Source organism: Theobroma umbraticum, unplaced genomic scaffold (genome assembly GCF_002168275.2).
Source record: "Theobroma umbraticum cultivar Fairchild unplaced genomic scaffold, ASM216827v3 scaffold_95.0, whole genome shotgun sequence".
NCBI classification, from domain to species: Eukaryota; Viridiplantae; Streptophyta; class Magnoliopsida; order Malvales; family Malvaceae; genus Theobroma; species Theobroma umbraticum.
This window is the reverse complement of record NW_018397257.1, coordinates 10,527,546-10,547,797: the sequence shown is the minus strand read 5'-3', so window position 1 is coordinate 10,547,797 and position 20,252 is coordinate 10,527,546. Positions and strand designations below refer to the sequence as shown.

The 20,252-nt window shown below is 35.3% G+C and overlaps 3 protein-coding genes and 1 pseudogene across 3 annotated transcripts; 2 read left to right on the top strand and 2 right to left on the bottom strand.

Annotated features, from left to right (window-relative positions):
* Window positions 1-1,230: 1,230 nt before the first annotated feature.
* LOC110412290 (subtilisin-like protease SBT4.3) lies at window positions 1,231-6,934 on the bottom strand. The gene is made up of 11 exons (XM_021422820.2): window positions 6,450-6,934; window positions 6,179-6,297; window positions 4,031-4,122; window positions 3,864-3,955; window positions 3,524-3,770; window positions 2,906-3,410; window positions 2,733-2,827; window positions 2,427-2,642; window positions 2,229-2,340; window positions 1,929-2,142; window positions 1,231-1,832 (listed from the first exon to the last, which is right to left on the bottom strand). Exons 2-11 carry the CDS (start codon window positions 6,263-6,265, stop codon window positions 1,273-1,275), a joined length of 2,220 nt encoding a protein of 739 aa, XP_021278495.1. The 5' UTR covers window positions 6,266-6,297; window positions 6,450-6,934; the 3' UTR covers window positions 1,231-1,272.
* Window positions 6,935-7,037: 103 nt separating this feature from the next.
* On the bottom strand, window positions 7,038-10,782 carry LOC110412291 (subtilisin-like protease SBT4.4). Its single transcript, XM_021422821.1, is given in 11 exon segments — window positions 7,038-8,036; window positions 8,038-8,300; window positions 8,402-8,615; window positions 8,718-8,829; window positions 8,916-9,131; window positions 9,223-9,290; window positions 9,369-9,873; window positions 9,988-10,234; window positions 10,328-10,419; window positions 10,493-10,585; window positions 10,688-10,782. Coding segments are annotated over 11 exon segments (2,202 nt in total). The 3' UTR covers window positions 7,038-7,739.
* Window positions 10,783-12,479: 1,697 nt separating this feature from the next.
* LOC110412331 (chitinase 2 pseudogene) lies at window positions 12,480-13,720 on the top strand (annotated as a pseudogene).
* A 2,988-nt stretch (window positions 13,721-16,708) lies between these two features.
* LOC110412652 (chitinase 2-like) lies at window positions 16,709-17,811 on the top strand. The gene has a single exon (XM_021423244.2). It carries the CDS (start codon window positions 16,729-16,731, stop codon window positions 17,644-17,646), a length of 918 nt encoding a protein of 305 aa, XP_021278919.1. The 5' UTR covers window positions 16,709-16,728; the 3' UTR covers window positions 17,647-17,811.
* Window positions 17,812-20,252: the final 2,441 nt, after the last annotated feature.

The following is a 20,252-nucleotide window of genomic DNA, read 5'->3' as shown; positions in this document are numbered from 1 at the left end:
AGCTTCATGTAATTGGATTTGAAGCACATTCCTGGGCTTCCTCTCTCACATGTTAAAATGAGAGGAAATATATCAAATATTAGGAGTGACCATTATCTATGCATGAATGCCATCACGAAACATGCAAAAAAGAAAAACATAATATTAAATATTATTCTTCCATGCTGCTGCATGAGGACTGTTGATAAGCCTATAGTTAAAGTGTAAAAAAAAAAAAAACAGAATTGTTTGACAGTTTTTGGTCCAAGAGACAGAGAACTTGGGGGAAAAAAGGGAAGAGGAGAGACTGGAATTTGAGAAAAGTTCCCATTGATTGAAAAATTAAAGTTAGATGTATAATTTTAGTTTTATTGGTGAAAAATCATATATTAGGTTATAATTTTTAGATTTTTCCACTAATACCCACATCATTCCAATTATTTTCACCTTAAAAAAGTCTTATCAAGTTTTTTTTTTGTTAAATTTTTATGGTATCTCATTTGATCGAGTATTTAGGAGTATATTAATATTTAAATTTTTTTTTTGAGAATGAATTTTTGACAATTTCAATTACTCGATTTTGAGTTATCAGAATTATATTTTTCATTAATATTTTTAGTTGATTCTTTTGTAATGTTTATAATATAAGATATGATTTTTATTTTGAATTCAGTGATTGAATTAGGATTTTATGTGTTAAAGAATCAAAATTTCAATAATAAGTCAAATGATTCTGAAAACTCATAATTTCTAATTTACAAGTGCCATTTCAGCGACTTTTAGCTATTGAAAAATAGGATTTAGATCACTTTGTTTGTGACCTAAATTTGGGTTTTATAGCAAGATATGGAAGCTTTGTTTTGATATTAATCAGAACTATGAGTTAGACTTGGATTGTTTATTACGAGAGCTTAAAGTAGACTAAATGATTATTTATAAAAATATATTTTTAATTATTTTTAATCAATTTTTTATTAATTATATTATAAATTGTGAAAACTTCGATTATATAAATTTCAAATGAATTTTTAACAAGAATGGATATATTTTTGATAAATTATTTTTGAGTTAGCATATTTTCAAAAATTTTGTTTTTTTTTTCTAAAATTCTAAAATTTCAAGTTTTAATATGCCAACCATTCATTCTTCATGTACATTCTTCTGCTTTCGTTCTTAACATTTAAAATTGATAGAATAAATTTTTGACCTTAACATAAACTGGGAGCCATGACATGATTGCAGGCTGACTAATTGGACTTAAGATCAATTACAAGAAACCTACAGGATGCATAATCATGGGATGCTGACACCCCTATCAAAACCTGGAAATGTGTGTACAACAATCGGACTTCTAACATTGTGAGTTCCATCTGACCATACCAACGATGCAGACAACATAGATGCTACATCCATAGCTTTTCCGGTAACAGTAACATTGTAAGACTTCTTCTCCTTTAAGGACTTGAAGGACAGAACTTCAGGAATCACTTTGACCCCAAGTTTCGAGTTGGAAGAGACTTTCACCTTGTAAGTAGATCCTGCTACACCAACATTTGTAACTGTTCTATGAAAACCGACTGTGAAAGACTTGCCTACTGGAACTTCAGCTGTGAGTGAAGGATAATTGAGATCCCTCGGCAGCATATTTTTGGAAGTTTCAGGGCAAGAGCTGTTATCTCCTGTCATTTGTCTAACTTTGCCTTCATCATACCCAATGCTGCACAAAAATCTTATGTAGTCCCCTTTAACAGCTTCATATACGAGCCCAGGATTGATAGCTTCTACAGGGTTGACATGACCAGATCCATAACCAAATTCACGATCTGGATTATTGGACCGATCCATTGGCAAAGCTATAGGAAACAGGGAAAAGAAATCGTGAGATTGAAAAGCAACCTATATGAAGTCAGATTTGTTACAACAATGATATTTGATAATATGAAGAATACCGGTGGTCATGATAGCAGATTTGATGAATGAAGGAGACCAATCAGGGTGAAATGTTTTAACATAAGCAGCTACACCTGCAGCATGAGGACAAGCCATGGAGGTTCCAGATGCTAAACTGTATTTAACTCGCCTCTGGTCTGTTGGAGTCTCTGAAGGTGAAGCAACTGGTGAATATGCAGCCAAGATATCAACTCCAGGGGCACTTATATCCGGCTGAATGACATTTAGAGCATTACTTAGTGAAAAAAAAAAGAAGTAAAAATGTGAAGCGAAAGCTATGGGTTAGAAGAAATGCATGCCTTTAGAATATCTGGTACAATGAAATTAGGGCCCCGTGAAGAGAAGGAAGCAACCATAGGAGCAGCGGAATCTTTAATGGTTTCGCTTTTCAGTATTTCCGCTTTAGGTTGCCTGTGACAGAAAAGAAAGGTAATAGTTTGAATTTGCCTAACATATGGAAATGTGCTTTAGAAAGCAATTTCTAGAAATCTACATACTTGACGGAATTCAGGTAGGACTTGACTGATTCATAGTCCTCACTTTCTAAAGCTGAAGTAGGAAATGGGACAACAAATGAAACATTTACAAGTAAAGTTGGCACAATTGATCCTAAAGCACCAGCATTATGAGCTTCTTCATGTCCCGAAAACTCATCGCACAGCACAAGCTTACCCTTTACCAAACTACTGTTCAGGCATCCGGTCTGGCACAGCCTGAAAGGGTCATCAAGTGTCAAACATTTTTATTATTCTAAATCGTTGTGAATGAAAAACTAAATCAAAGGCTTGTCAAGTGAAACCAACCCAGCACTGCCTTCATCGCAATGAGATGTTACTTGTAGCCCATAAACTAAAGGAAACTTGGTTCCGTTAAGGCTGAAAGGATGAATTGAAAATCCCTGCTTGCGAAGAGGAAATTATTAGAGTAAGTTGAAACTATGATATTAGTAGATGGGAAAGAGCAGTATGGTGCTTACATTTAAAGTCTTGCCATTCCCTAGAACAACCTTGTCAATAAATAGGCGATCCGTGTTGCTTGCTGCAACAGTAAGTATCCATGGTGCTACACTTGACACTGACTGTGGTCCTGCTATACCGCTATTGCCTCCTGCTTGCATGGTAAGTATTCCTTTTTCAGCTGCATGAAAAGCACCAATGGCTATAGGGTCCTGGTAAAATTCAGATGAAAATCCCGGCCCTATTGAAATTGTTATAAGGTCAACTCCATCAGCAATAGCATCATCGAAAGCTGCCAAGATCTCCGCTGAACCACATCCTTGCTCACCGCATACTTTATATGCGGCAATCCTTGCAGAAGGAACCCCTCCTCTTGCAGTCCCTTTAGCAAATCCAAAGAAACTTGCATTCTCTACATTGTTCCCAGCTGCTGTAGACGCGGTATGAGATCCATGACCAAGTACATCCCTGACAGAGTCTCCTACAGGTGTTCCCAAGTTGTAAAATTGAGCTCCGATGAGCTTACTGTAAGATAAGTTTTCATTTTTGTTAGTAAACTCACAAACAAAACAACATAATTATGAGTACGAGAATATCACTTTCAAGGTGTAATCTTGAAAAGAAAGAAATATGCTTACTTGTTACAAGTAAAATTTTGGCCACCCTTGCAAGAACCCTTCCACTTTTTGGGAGGTGGACCAAAGCCTTCATCACCGAAGCTTTCTGACTCAGGCCAGACTCCAGTATCAATAACCGCAACAATGACATTACTCTCAACAGTCCGATTACGTTTAGCAGTCTTATTGAATCCCATGAAATCCCATGATCTTGTTGTTTGAAGGTGATAAGCTTCACTTGGAAAAACAGAGACCACTCCTTTCATGCCTACATATCATGGCAGTGTGAAGATATATCATAAGGCATTCTAACTATTTCCCATATTAAAAGCTGCAGATAAAAGAGATTTACGCCACTGACTTGTAAGTCTCTTTGCCTCTTCATTCGTGAGCTTGGCAGCAAATCCGTTGAAGCTCCTACTGTAACTTCTGATTAAGTAACTTGCCACAGAGCTGGAGAGAGGCAGAAACATCAGATTAATGGTAAAAAAGAGAAAACTGCCTAATCTGAAAATCCCAAAATCCTACCTCTGTTTCAGAACTGCTTGGAGCATACTGGAATGGTGAGATGATGGAAAGTATTCTCCTTCAGGCAGTGATCCCAAGTATGCAATGTAAACCTGCATCGTGATTATAAATATGAAGCAATTCAGATAACATTGTTAAAGGCTCAAATTATGAAAATCCTTATTTTTTTGTTTGGAAATTTCAATGTATATTCGCAACAGAGGGGAATTAATCATTCACCTACGGAAAAGCATACAGCAGATTTTGCCTTGTTACACCCTAGTTGTAAGTATAACATTACAAAATCAGCCTAATACTTCAAAAGCTATACTAGAATCTGGAGCTTTCGATACCAAGCCTCAAGATCTCAGTTTCTCCAGAACATCAGCAAAAGAAATCACAACAAAAACATGACCACCATACAGACTCATCAGACAAGAAATAATCACAATTATGAAACTCATTTGAAAGCTGTAAAGATAACACTTGCCTTTCTGTCTTCCTCTGCAGCACCAGAGGGTAGGCTCATGCTAAGCATGAGAATCAAAGAAATGCCAAGAAACAACAGAATACCTGGTTTTCCCATCGTTCTATATTTCAGTATGAATGAAATTGAAAAACTGATAAATGGTATTTTATAGTGGTGTCAGAAGATTTAATCTCATGTCCAATTCACTGGTATCTTACATTTTTTTCCATAGATAGCCAATGCATCTTAGGAAATTCAGACAACTGTGATGACAGCATGAATTGTTATAATTTATGACCATTTCAGGATGATATATTTCCTTCAGGTTCAGTATGTTTGGAAGGTTTGCTGTAGACAGGATTTTTCACCATCTGAAGCTATGCAAATATAAAGTATGAATGGCCACTTTGAGAAAGTAAGACCAAATTTCTTGCAGTATTTATTGCTGCTAGCTTTTTTTTTTAAATAAGGGCAAGATCATTTCATTGACAGGAGCTGGCAAGGGGATTGCCAGAAAAGATGCAGAGAAGGTAGAGAATTATCCCTTCAGTTGAGAATTCCCTGTAACAAAGAGACCTAAAGGGCTTCACAATTCAGCCATGAGAAAGCTATAAGTCCTAAATGGCAACACAGTTCAGCCACAAATACACAGGACAGGATAAAAAACAACGGGTGCTGAAAATATTCATACCCACCTGTACATGCAGAAATTAAATAGATAAACAACAGAAGAGCGGCCACAACAGATTTACAATAAACTCCCAAAAATGAATGTCCATCTTCCATACTCATAATCAAGGAAAAGGTAGGGATGAACTGGAAATCATTGTTGGTGTATTTTCAAGATCAAAGGTTATGTCACATGATGAAAAGCTATCTTAGCTCAAAAGTTATGTCACATAAAGTGATAGAACGTATCTATTGGATTATAGACATATTTTCATGTGAATGGTTATGTCTCTTAGTAAAATGATATCCAAAAATTATGAGACAAATTGAAAAGATACCATAACTCAAAAGTTATATATGAAAAGTTATTATTTCAAATTATAACTCAAAGGTTATAATTTATGAAATGAATAGTTATCTTTTCATAAGATGATTATTTAAACAATAATTTTACCTAAAAGTTGTGTTTGGTAAAATGAAAAGATGTCTTTTAGAAAAAATGATGCCTTGATGAAAGAGTTGTGTCTTGAAAAAAAAAAGACACTTACAAGCCTATATAAAAGACTTATTGTTAATCATTTTGACACATCAAAAAAAATACAAAAACAAGAGCAGAAATGTTAAGAGCAAAAAAAGTGTTATGTTTTAATAACATAAACACTTAAGTTTCCATCAATTACAAAAAACTTCTAAATTTTTTATAATTTACTTACTGCAGAAAGTAGGTTCTAAGGTCAAATAATTTTGTAAACCCTTGAGTGTATCTAGCAGTCTACTTTCGTAAAATACAATACGAAGTTAGACGTTAGCTTCATTGTATCCTTAAAACTATTCATATTATTTCTATTTACATACCAAGTAATGGAGACAAAATAAATCTTAAAGATAATATTTATTTAAAAGCTCATCTTGAAGTCAAATTTACCAGTTTCCTGAATTCCATCGAAACCCCATTTGCACCAACAACCATCATGTATCATTATCATCAAATCAGTCGCAAAGGAAGCATTAAAATACTGCAGAGAATTTACCTGGGCACATAACAGCGGCTTTGGCAAGTCCATCAGCAAGGCTATTGTCTTCTCTAAAAATGTGCTTGAATATAGAACCTTTGACATCACAGTTGAGAACCTCAATGCTATTTGATAAGCTGTTCATACGCCAACGAACAAACTATGGTTACTCACCAGTTGATGGCATTGCTGCTAGCTTTTTAGCAGCTGGATAGATTGTGGTCATACTTTTACAATCCGAAGAATCAACTTATAACTTCATAAAATTGGATTTTGAGCAGATTCTTACCCTGCTTCCTCTATTTAAAATGTGGGATTTAGGGGAATATTAACATGCTCTTGCAAGAAGTCCTACTCTGCATGATCAAAAATGCTGTCCCATGCTAAAATCTGAGTAGTTCTTGATGTATGGCTGGTTTCCTGGTATTCAGTAATAGATACTAGAAACTTCTAATGGTCCAAAGCATAACTTTATAACATAGATACAGAATCAATGTTCTGCTGTAATCACAGAATAATTATACAGTTAGCTTGTAGAAAAGAATTTAGTAATCAGTATTATGAGTTTACATAGGAGAAGCATTTTTGAGACACTGTTCTAGTATAAAGAAAATTTCGTACACTTTTAGAGGTTGTAAAACAATTTTTCTGGATCAATGAGTTTAATTCTGCTAATTCAAAAAAATTTTACATGCACTTTCGTATTTTTCTGCTTCCAAACATGAAAATATACTGAAAATTTCTTTCGAAAACTTTTCTATGCTTTCCAAGTTCATAAAGATATTAATCCTTGACCCTCAAGTACCACAAAAAACTTCTGTCTAGGGCCAAACTTCTGTAAGACCTAAGGTTGACTGCTCAGCAAAAACAAGGAGGTAAGGTTGACTTGTCAAAAATGAAAGTTTAGCCACTTTCCTTAGGTTAAAAAATCAGTCACAAGGATACCCAGCAGATATTTCTCCAATCAATGGAGATTATTGTGGTTCAAACCTTTTTTGCAGTCGAGCCTTCCTCAGTGAAATCCTCGGCCTCTAATGATGTCACTTCACTCACTAGCATCATAAAAAGGTATGATCTGGGTGGAATTGACATTAATTATGAGAACTTCCAAGCTGATCCTGAAACCTTGGCAGAGTCCATTGAGTTGCTTATAAAGACTCTCAAGAGGAACAAGGTAACCTCATATGCTTCCATAGCTCCATATGCTGAAGATGAAGTTCAGAGACAGTCCTTGGCCTTGTGGAGGAGATATGGGAACATTATTAATTATGTCAACTTCCAATTTTGATGCATATGATAGAGGAACCACCATGCCACTGTTTTTGAGTTACTTCAACAGCCAGTGCTCAAACTAAAATGGTGGTAAGGTCTTAGTTAGTTTTCAAAGCGATGTGAGCCGAAATGTGAATCTATTGGACGTTAATCTGCTTTCTTTCTTAACATTTAAAGTTGATAGAATAAATTTTACGGCTCGAAAATGTGACTCTATTATTAATGCATTGCATGAAATTTGATTGTAACATAAACTGGGAGCCATGACATGATTGCAGGTTGTACAAGAAGTTTACAGGATAAATAATCATGGGATGCTGACTCTCCTATGTGCATCTACAAATGCGTATACAACAATTGGACTTCTAACACTGTGAATTCCATCTGACCATACCAATGATGTAGACAACATGGATGTTCCACCCAAAGCTTTTCCGGTAACAGTGACATTATATGACTTCTTCTCCTTTAAGGACTTGAAGGACAGAACTTCAGGAATCGCTTTGACCTTAAGTTTCGAGTTGGAGGAGACTTTTACCTTGTAAGTAGATCTTGCTACACCAACATTTGTAACTCTTCTATGAAAAACGACTGTGAAAGACTTGCCTTACTGGAACTTCAGCTGTGAGTGAAGGATAATTCAAATCCCTTGGCAGCATTTTTTTGGAAGTGTCAGGGCAAGAGCTGTTATCCCCTGTTATTTGTCTAACTTTGCCTTCATCATATCCAATGCTGCACAAAAGTCTTATGTAGTCCCCTTTAACAACTTCATATACAAGACCAGGATTGATAACTTCTACAGGGTTGAGATGTCCAGATCCATAACCAAATTCACGATCTGGATTATTGGACCGATCCATTGGCCAAGCTATGGGAAACAGGGAAAAGAAATGGTAAGATAGAAAAGCAAGCTAAATCAAGTCAGATTTGTTACAAAAACGATATTTATATTGAAAATATGAAGAATACCGGTAGTCATGATAGCAGATTTGATGGCTGAAGGAGACCAATCAGGGTGAAATGTTTTAACATAAGCAGCGACACCGGCAGCATGAGGACAAGCCATGGAGGTTCCAGACATAAAGTTGTATTTAACTCGCCTCTTGTCTGTTGGGGTATCTGAAGGTGAAGCAACTTGTGAATATGCAGCCAAGATATCCACTCCCGCGGCACTTATATCCGGCTGCATGACATTCAGAGCAGTACTTTAGTGAAAAAAAGAAAAAAAAGAAAAATGCAAAACAAAGTTGTGAAGAGAGAGCTATGGGTTAGAAGAAATGTATACCTTTAGAATATCTGGTACAATGAAATTAGGGCCCCGTGAAGAGAAGGGAGCAACCATAGGAGCAGCTGAATCTTTAATGGTTTCACTTTTTAATATTTCCGCTTTAGGTTGCCTGTGACAGAAAAGAAAGGTTTCAGTTTGAATTTGCCTGACATATAGAAATGTGCTTTAGAAAGCTATTTCTAGATATTTACGTACTTGGTGGAATTCAGGTAGGCCTTGACTGAAAAATAGTCGTCAATTCTTAAAGCTGAAGCAGGAAATGGGACAACAAATGAAACATTATCAAATGTAGCTGCCACAATTGATCCCAAAGCACCAGCACCCTGAGCTCCACTAATTCCCTCAAAATTATCGCAGAGAACAAGCTTATTCTTTACCAAACTACTGTTCAGGAACCCAACCGGGCAGAGCCTGAAAGGGGCCACCAAGTATCAAACATGTTTATTATTCCAAATCTTTGTAAATGAAAAACTAAATCAAAGGTTTATCAAGTGGAACTAACCCAGCATCGGTATCATAAACTAATGGAAACTTGGTTCCATTGAGGCTGAAAGGATGAATTGAAAATCCCTGCTTACAAAGATGAAACCCTTAGAATAAGTTCAAACGATGATATTAGTAAATGGGAAAGAGCTGTATGGTGCTTACATTTAAAGTCGTGCCGTTCCCTAGAACAACCTTGTCAACAAATAGGCGATCCGTGCTGCTTGCTGCAACAGAAAGTATCCATGGTGCTACACTTGACACTGACCCTAGTCCTGATGTACCGGTATTGCCTGCAGATTGCATGGTAAGTATTCCTTTCTCAGCTGCATGAAAAGCACCAATGGCTACAGTGTCCTCGTAAAATGCTAATGAAAATTGTGTTCCTATTGAAATTGTTATAAGGTCAACTCCATCAGCAATAGCATCATCGAACGCTGCCAAGATATCCGCTCCACCACATCCTGCTGCACTGCATACTTTATATGCAGCAATCCTTGCAGAAGGAACCCCTCCTCTCGCAGTACCTTCAGCCAATCCAAAGAAACTTGCATTCTCTACATTGTTCCCCGCTGCAGTAGACGCGGTATGAGTTCCGTGACCGACTGTATCCCTGACAGAATCTCCTACAGCTAAATCTAAGTTGTAAAGTCGAGCTCCGATTAGCTTACTGTAAGATAAGTTTTCATTTTTGTTAGTAAACTCACAAACTAAACAACAAAATTATGAGTATGAGAATATCTCTTTCAAGGTGTGATGTTATAAAATATAGAAATATGTCTACTTGTTGCAAGTAAAATTTTGGCCACCATTGCAAGAACCCTTCCACTTTTTGGGAGGAGGACCAAAGCCTTCATCGCTGAAGCTTTCCGATTCGGGCCAGATTCCACTATCAATAACGCCAATAATGACATCGCTCTCAACAGTCCGATTACGTTTAGCAGTCTTATTGAATCCCATGAAATCCCATGATCTTGTTGTTTGAAGTTGATAAACTTTACTTGGAAAAACAGAGACCACTCCTTTCACGCCTACATATCATGGCAGTGTGAAGATATAGCATAAGGCATTCTACCTATTTCCTATATTAAGAGCTGCATATAAAAGAGATTTACGCCACTTACTTGCAAGTTTCTTTGCCTCTTCTTTAGTGAGCTTGGCAGCAAATCCGTTGAAGCTCCTACTGCAACTTCTGATTAAGTAATTTGCCACAGAACTGGAGAGAGACAGAAACATCAGATTAATGGTAAAAGAAAAAAACTGCCTTATTTCAAAGTCCTTAAATCTACCTCTGTTTCAAAACTGCTTGGAGCATACTGGAATGGTGAGATGATGGAAAGTATTCTCCTTCGGGTAGTGATCCCAAGTATGCAATGTAAACCCGCGTCGTGATTATAAATATGAAGCAGTTCAGATAATCATTGTTAAAGGTCTGTCACTTAAATTAAGAAACTCATCTGAAAGCTGTAAAGATAATACTTGCGTTTCTATCTTCCTCTGCGGCAGCAGAGGATAGGCTCATGATAAGCACGAGAATCAAAGAAATGGCAAGGAACAACAGGAAACCTGGTTTTGCCATTGTTCTATATTTGAGTACGAATAAAATTGAAAACCTGATAAATGGTATTTTATAGTGGTTTCAGAAAATTGAATATCATATCCAATTCGCTGGTATCTAACATTTTTTTTCTACAGATAGCCAATGCATCTTTGGAAATTCAGACAACTGTATAGACAGCATGAGTTGTTGTGTGATTTGTGACCATTTCAGGGTGATATATTTCCTTTAAAACAAATAAACAAGAAGGCCAGGTTCAACGTATCTCGAAGGTTTGCTCTGGAAAAGATTGTTCCATCTGAAGCTCTGCTGTCTGGCAAATATAAAGTATGACTGGCCACTTTGAGAAAGAAAGACCAAATATCTTGCAGTATTGATTGCTGCTAGCATTTTAGCAGAACGCTGGACAGATTCTGATCATACATTTACAATCCAAGGAATTAACTTATAACTTCATAAAATTTGATTTTGAGCACAATCTTACTCTGCTTCCTCTATTTAAAATGTGGGATTTAGGGGAATATTAACATGTTGTGACAAGGAGTCCTAATCTGCATGCAAAAATCTTAGTAGTTCTTGCTGCATGGCTGGAAACTTCTAACGGTCCAAAGTATAACTTTATACTATAGATACAGAATCAATATTCTGCTGCAATCACAAAACAAAGGATTTTAGAAATGAGTATTACGAGTTTACATAGGAGAAGCATTTTTGAGATACTGTTCTAGTATAAAGAATGCCAATTTATCAAGGAAAACAAAGCATGCCAGCACTGCTTCTTGACATTCCCCGGCTTCCTCTTTTAACCTTGCGGATTTGAGCGAAAGAACAAATTTTAGGGCATAAAGAATTTTTCACAGAAATTTTTTTCAATAAATTAATTTGTATTAGCAAAAGGAATGACCCAAAACATTTTTCAAGCCCAAACCCAGACCACAATCCAAGCCCAATACTTTTGGATTTTACATTAAGAACCCAAACGAGCCCAAACCCAACCAAAAAGGCCAAGATCCAGGCTCTCTTCCACAGAGCCCTTTCTGACTTGATTGTACATCGTCATTGTTCGTACACATACATGACAAGTTGGTAACTCATAAAGAATTAATTCCTGAACCTCAAATAGTCAAATGCCAGAAAAATATCTTCTTTTTATGGACAAACTTTTGACAATTCCACAAGAGATTAGGTTGACTAGTCAAAAATGAATGTTTACCCACTTTCCCTGAGCTAGAAAATGGGTGACAAGGATTTCTTTTATGATTTTTATCCCCTTGATATTTCCCCAGCAGATATTTCTCCAATCAATGGAGAGTATTGTGGCTCATATCTTTGTTTGCCCTGTTAACTTTGGACATGTAGCTCTCCACTAGGTTTGCTTCAAAACTTTTGCTCTATGATATGAAATCAAGGGTGCTTCCATAAAATAGAAAGGATGGAAGGCATATTTGTCATTTGGTCTGATGAAGCAGTTCGGCAATTGCTCAAGGCATGATATAAGAGGAGAAACAAGATATTTGCATTAGGATGATTGAAAAGATAAAATATAAAAATACTCCAAAGGAGAGATTAAGCCAAAAAGTAACATTACAGAAAATTCAGAAAACTAATGTTTGAGAAATTGATCTTTAGTCTTCATATTGGTATTGTTTGAAAATTAAAAGATTGAAACAAACTTCCCTACTACAATTCACTTCCTTCTAGCCCACAACACAAAGTCATACCTAAACACTCTAGCCGAGAGAGAAAAACACAAAAAAAAAAAAAAAAAGCCTTCCTAATAGTATATAAGTACCCCTCCATTATTTTCCTCCCACACAAAATCCTGCTGCACAGAACTTTTATCTCAACAGCAATGGAACCTCACAAGCTTTTTCTCACCCTTCTCATTCTTCAAGCTCTACTGATCTGCCATATATCAACCCTATCTGCTGCAAACTCAAAGCTTTTCAGGGAATACATAGGAGCTGAGTTCAAAGATGTGAAGTTTTCTGACGTCCCCATTAACCCAAATGTTGATTTTCATTTCATTCTTTCCTTTGCCATAGATTATGACTCCTTAAGTTCTCCATCTCCCACCAATGGAAAATTCAATGTGTTTTGGGACTCAAATAATCTCAGCCCCTCCCATGTTTCTTCCATCAAGTCTAAACATCCAAATGTAAAAGTGGCATTAAGCGTAGGAGGTTATAGTGTGGGCAGTGAATTTGCTTATTTCAAGCCTTCCTCAGTAAAATCCTGGGTCTCTAATGCCGTTGCTTCGCTCACAAGCATCATAAACGAGTATGATCTGGATGGAATTGATATTGATTATGAGCACTTCCAAGCTGATCCTGAAACTTTTGCAGAGTCCATTGGGTTGCTTATAAAGACTCTCAAGAGGAACAAGGTAATCTCCTTTGCTTCTATAGCTCCATATGCTGATGATGAAGTTCAGAGACAGTACCTAGCCTTGTGGAGGAGATATGGGAACATTATTGATTATGTCAACTTCCAATTTTATGCATATGATAGAGGAACCACCATACCACAGTTTTTGAGTTACTTCAACACCCAATCCTCTAACTACATTGGTGGTAAGGTCTTGGTGAGCTTTCAAAGTGATGTGAGCCGTGGGTTAACTCCGGAAGATGGTTTCTTCACTGCCTGCAAGATGCTTAAGAGTCAGAAAAGGCTTCATGGTATCTTTGTGTGGTCTGCAGATGACTCCAAGGCAAACGGTTTCATATATGAGAAGCAATCACAAGAAATATTAGCAGCTAATTAGGTTAGTCATTTAATAGCATTATATAGAAGCAATAAAGGTGCACTATCCTAGCTGATGAAATCACTTGTCTGGATATAGATTGGATCCTATTTCTCCAGGAATAGAGCTTATGTTCTTGTTTTGTTATGGAAGACAGAAATGAAAAGAAATACCAATAAAAATTATCAAAAATAAAAACTCTGTTTTTAGCCCAAATTTTTCTCTGTCTGATCTACAACTGTTGGATCTTCTGCCCAAGAAATCTAGCACTATATGTTGTTGCTTTGTTAACCACAGGCAGGTTCAATGTGGTACTTTTCTAGTTCAGTATCCTCCTCCGTCGTACCAAAGAAGGGACAAAGAGTGGCACTTCAGTTCCAAAGGGGGGCCTGGGCTGGGACTCCAGGAATGTGTAATTATTTTAGCCCGTTTCTGTTCATGCAAATCCCAAGCATCAGATTGCAACCCCAAGGCAAAAGTCAAGACGAAACAGCAAAGCAAGCTCAATAATCAGTCGGATCAAACCATGACAATGTTGTGCTATAAAGATGGAATAATAATTCGCTAGACTGATAAATGTTATCATGATAATGGCTTCCACAAATGCTTCTGCAACAAATAATTCTTGTTGCTCTTCAAATCAATCTTGAAATTTCATTTTAATTTTACAAGATAACGATGTCTTCATTTATTGTTAATTAATTTTAAATTTTATGTTTGTCTTAAAAGGAATATTTAAGATAAAAGGGTACTTTTCTAGTGGGAGGAGATGAGTGGTATGGCATTTTTTGGTTAAGTGGAATGCCAAAACTATCAATATTCAGACCGCATTACTAGGTAAAACTAGTTTATTGTTCATGTGATGTGTTTGGGATGGTAAATTTTTTTTTTTCAATTGAGTTGAGAATACTTTGTGAAATAGATACGAAATAGTAATTATATTATCATATCTAATTATTGGTGCACATTGACAAATACAAAATATTATTTTACAAAATATGTAATTGTTGTTATTCTACTTACCATTACTTATATTTTTTATTGTTAATTTTTTTATAATATCATCTCTTAAATATATTTTTAATGTCATATATTTATTTTTATTTTTTATTATAATCTTATATATTTTATTTTCATTTCTCAATATAATTTTCTATACTATATATTTTATTTTATTTGTTTAAAAGATAATATAAATTTTATTGACAATCACCATGACTAATAAGAATAATAAAAAGACATTATCTAAATCCATATAAAAAATAAATTATAACATTATAAAATATTTTTAATAAAGTAACAAAGTTAAACTGTAGAATTTCCGTTAACAACATTACAAAGTTTAATACAATCTGATTGCATTGGTTTTAGATTGTAATCACATTACATTCTAAAACCATAATGTGATTTATTATAATTTTACATTGCAGTAGTTTGTTACAAAATAAACATTACAATATAATTTAATTGAGCACATTATAAGAAATGTGATCCCATCTCCTTCATACCAAACACTACCTAAGAGTATACATATACTTTAGCAAGACTATATTGAGTCCATCATTTCTTTCTTTCTTTTTTAATTTTTACTCCATCTTACTATGTTTGCAAATGAATACTAAAGTTATGCCAATATATATATATATATATATATATATATATATATTTAAGTTCCCTTGTATTGATATTTTGTTAGTTAGTATTTTTTATTTAAAAATTTAAAAATAAAAAGTACATTTAAATATAAGAAAACTTATTTTTTAAAATTTAAGATTTAGAAAAATTAAAATTAAACATTTATAAATAACAGTTGCATATTTTAATTTGATAAAAAAAATTATATTATATAATTTGATTGAGTAATTGACATGTGTGTATTTTTTATTAAATAAATAGTTGGATTCAAATTTTTTAATTTTTAAAGTAAAGAAAAGATATTTACATTTTAATTATTATTTTAATATTTATTAAATATAATTTAATATTTAATAATAATTATTAAATAATAAAAAATATAATAACCATATGGAAGGAAGGAAACCCTTGGGATTTTCCTTTAAATATGGTTATTGATAGATAGATTATAGATTAGTCAGAAACTTTTGTCTTGCTAGAAAGGCTTTTCATAGGCACCAAGTGTATGAAATATGAGATACTGACCCAGGCATTTGGTTTTCCTGGTGAGGTGGGAACTGAGTTGGTGGCTTAAAGCACTGTGGCCCGTGGCTGGGGCTTTCTCTATGATTTAGCCGGGTGTCAAGTCAGGAAGGCCTTGGAGTTTTCTTTAAACATAGTTGTAGATCATAAATTAGTCAGAAACTTTTGTCTTGCAAGGCCGGCTTTTCAAAGGTACCAACTGTCTGAAATATGAGATATAGACCAGGCATTTGGTTTTCTAAGCGGGGTGGGAGCGGAGTTTGTGGCTCAAAGCAATGTGGCTTGTGGCTGGGGTTTTCTCTATAACTTTACCAAGTGTCAAAGTAAAGAAACTCTTCGGGGCCTCTTTTAAATAGAGTTATAGATAGATTATTCCCACCCCACAAGCAGCAGAAGAAAACATTGGAAACAGGAAAGTGGAAAATCAAAGAGATACTATAATAATATGCATTTAAGGCAATGCTAGATCCATTGAATGTTATTCTGATCATAGGATAAACTAACTGAAAATCTCTTCCAGAACAAACTGCCTGAATTTCAATACTATTAATCAATTTAGAAGTTGAATTGTCAAAATGGGCAAAAAGTACTGACAACGGTCAATGCGGTTGTGCATTGAACTATTGAAGATCGTGATATTTTCTTATCCTTAGCTACGAGCAACAAAATGTTGAAAAGCACACACAACATATTATTCAAACCTCGAATATTGAGGATTCCTCTTATTTTCCGTGCCAGGAAATTAACCCGAGCCTACCATTCCGTCCAAGGCACTATTCTTCCTTAGTTGAGAAGATAAAGATCTTGGCTTAATTAGCTAGTATAACCGAGCCACAGGACAAAGTAACAGTTCAAGATATTGAATAGTAGCCCATTTTGCTCTAATGAACCAGGATAAAGATCCCAGAAGCAAGATTTCGGTGACGGCAAACAAACAATTTCTTTATTTTTTAATTTCCACTTGCCCCAAACCTTTGTGTTTCGTACATTGTGCCTATATAATAACCTTCTAACATGAGTGATTCAACTCAAAGCCGACAGCAGTAATCTACTCGGTTCGGAAAACAATGGGCCTTTCTAAGCTTTTCATTGCCCTTTTCGTATTCCAAGTTTTGTTTCCCTGCCACATGTCAATCCAAGCAGCTCCTGCAAATTCAAATCTCTTCCGAGAATATATAGGAGCCGAGTTCAATAATGTTAGATTCACCGATCTTCCCATAAATTCCGATGTTGAATTCCACTTCATTCTCTCATTTGCCATAGACTATGAGACCTCGGGTTCACCCTCTCCAACAAATGGGAAGTTCAATGTCTTCTGGGATTCTGATAACCTTAGCCCTTCTCAGGTCTCTGCCATCAAGAGCCGGAATTCTAATGTTAAAGTAGCCTTAAGCCTAGGAGGGGACAGTGTGGGAGATGGCTATGCTTACTTCCATCCTTCCTCTGTGGATTCCTGGGTTTCCAATGCGGTTTCTTCTCTCACAGATATCATCCAAGAGTACAACTTGGATGGAATTGACATTGACTACGAGCACTTCCAGGCTGATCCAGACACTTTTGCGGAATGCATTGGTCGCCTTATAACAACCCTCAAGAAGAATGGAGTAATCTCATTTGCTTCCATAGCTCCATTCGATGATGATGATGTTCAAAGCCATTACAAGGCCTTGTGGAAGAGCTATGGTAACCTCATAGATTATGTCAACTTCCAATTTTACGCCTATGATCAAGGAACAACAGTTTCTCAGTTTATGAATTACTTCAACACCCAAAGCTCTAACTATAACGGTGGTAAGGTTCTAGTGAGCTTTATAAGCGATGGGAGCGGTGGCTTGTCACCACAAAACGGCTTCTTTACTGCCTGCAGTAGGCTCAAGAGTCAGAACAAACTCCACGGTATCTTTGTTTGGTCTGCAGATGACTCTAAGAGAAACGGTTTCCGCTATGAGAAGCAATCACAAGCTCTACTTGCAAGTTCCCACTAGTATTTCTGTGTTTTCTATCCACTCTAGACCTTATTTACTTCCTATGAAAGCACTAAATACGAATTAGACTCTAGGGGATGTACTATACAATTTACTACCTGTGTATTGCTTTCTGTTGTATAAATTCTATTACATGTATCTGTTGTCTGCCTTTCTGTGGTATTAATGTGCCTTTAAGTTAATTGCACTTGCTCCTACCCTTATGTAGTAAATCTTCCTCGTGAAGTTCAAGGACATGTTGATATTAGACAAGCAATCTCAAAAAATCAACCACAGTATTCAACTCCTGTAGACATGAAAGATCTCACAACTTTCTGACATTTAAATTTGCAGCAGTATTCAAGCAGCTGCAAATATGTTATAGCTCGAGTAAGAAATAGCATTTTGACTAGTTAATCACAACTTTCTGATATGGTAGATATTGATTTTGACACATTTTTTCTTAAATCTAGTAGTATATTAGAATGGATGATCAACCTCCAGAATGCCTGGCAAGCAATTTAATTAAATAAGGCTACTAGCTTTCCTCATTTTATGTGTCGAGTTTAAAGGTCAAATGCTGAGCCAAGGTCAGATGGATTCCCTAGAGATTGTTAATGCAGCTGAAAGACGTGCTCCATACATGATTTACCATGAAGCCCTCTTTGGAAGAAATGTCGACAAAATACAAAAGTTTCATTTAGAAGTGTGATATTGCGAAGTCGGATATTTTTAATAATAATAAATGTGAAATATAATCTTAAATTAGAAAAAATAAAAAAAAGTGTTTATTAAGAAAAAAAATGGAGGTTGAATTAAGATGAATTAAAATGTAAATTAAATCATGATTAGATTTTTCAAATCTTGATAGGTCTTGAAATTTAATTAAATTAATATATATTATTATTTAATAAAGGCACATGACAAGTGCATGTACAAATACTACGATTAAATAATAAATTATTTTAAGTTTCAAGGTTAAATTTTGAATTAAATGATTATTAATTAATTGTTAATGGTTAGTTAACGTGTTATATCTAGATAGTTATATCTGTACAAACAATTATTTAATTGTCTCTAATAAGAGACTCATCTAGTTCACAAAAACACATAAACAATTAGTAAATAATCTCTCATCTTCTAAGTATTTCTTAAATTGTTTCTAATTTGTTTTATTATAGAAGAATTGTATAAGAATTTGATAATCTTGTCATATATAGATGAGTGCTTAGTGGACTGATTTCGTCCAAGTAAAATGTAATTAATCATCGAATTTCATTATATTCTCGAGACTTATCACTTGTAACTCTTGCGCACACCAATGATGAGACGAATGAAATTTTTAAGAACAATGAGTATTGATACAAACCTTGAAAACATTTCATAAGTTTTTGTATTTCCAATCTTGTGTTTTGAGGTGTAGTTCAAACAAGGGATGCCCCCAAACAAGGACGATTACAGTACAATTGAATAATAAATAAATAAAATGAATTCGTAAATAATAATATTAATTATAGATGAAAAATGAACATGCTGAAATCACCCTTGTTCATCTAGCATGGCCATGTTTTTGCCAGTGTTACCATCTTCACATCAACCTAAGCCTAAACAAATCTGTCCAAAATAATTCATGTAGAAGCTTCTCAGTTTTGGAATCTTCTTAAGTATATTTAACACTTTATAGTCTCAAATTTTTGCTTGTGGTATGAGACAGCTTTAACCTGCAAGAGCATGACACTCTGATAAGAAGCAAAACAAAATGTTCTGTTACTTATATAATACTGCAGAATGTTTTGACATTAATAGCTCTACGTGAATGCCATTATGGTTCTTGACAAACAATGGTGGCGACAAAAGACTTTCAACTACTTCCAGCCATAAAACTGTAAAGGCATATACTTCAAGCTTGCATGACCTTGCTTTAATCTTTGCCTTTGGTGGGAGAAAGAAAGAGTAGTGGGAATGTAGGGGTCCAGTCCTGTAAACCGATACAATCAACAATTTGACATCACATTCCCTACATTTGAATATCAAGCTGTCTTCATTTTACATCTCTTTATGCAGAAGCTTGATTTTTGTTACTGTTATTAGCCTGTTTGGTTGTAGAGAAGTTACGTCAGTAGGGGTTTCCCCGTTACTCCTCCATGACCTGTTCTTCATTAAAAGTTTGAAAAGAATAGCATGGATCTAACTCTGAAGTGACTGCTTGATGTGAACCCTGAATTTGCTTAACCAGAAAGCATTACGGTTGGGACTTGACAATGCCACTTGTGGATAATGTCAACCCACGCTTTACATTTTTAACCTCTCATTTTATAACCCAGAAATTAATCATGGAAACCATACCTATATCTGGTATAATTTACCCGATGTCAATCCAGTTTGGTATAGCTGTTTGTCAAATATCAGAATTCAGAAGTTGTTCTACCCTCTCTTTTTTTTTCATTCTGAAAAGTTTGCCTTGATTAGCCTCTTTTTCCTGCCGGTTGGAAACTGTCAGGGTCATGCCTAGGTGCAGCCGTAAAGAAAAGATGATTGAGGCTAATGATCTAAATCAAATGTTGCAGAATGTCTTCATTGGTTCCAAGCGTGTAGCATGAAAGCATAGAAATAGCTCAAAATCACGT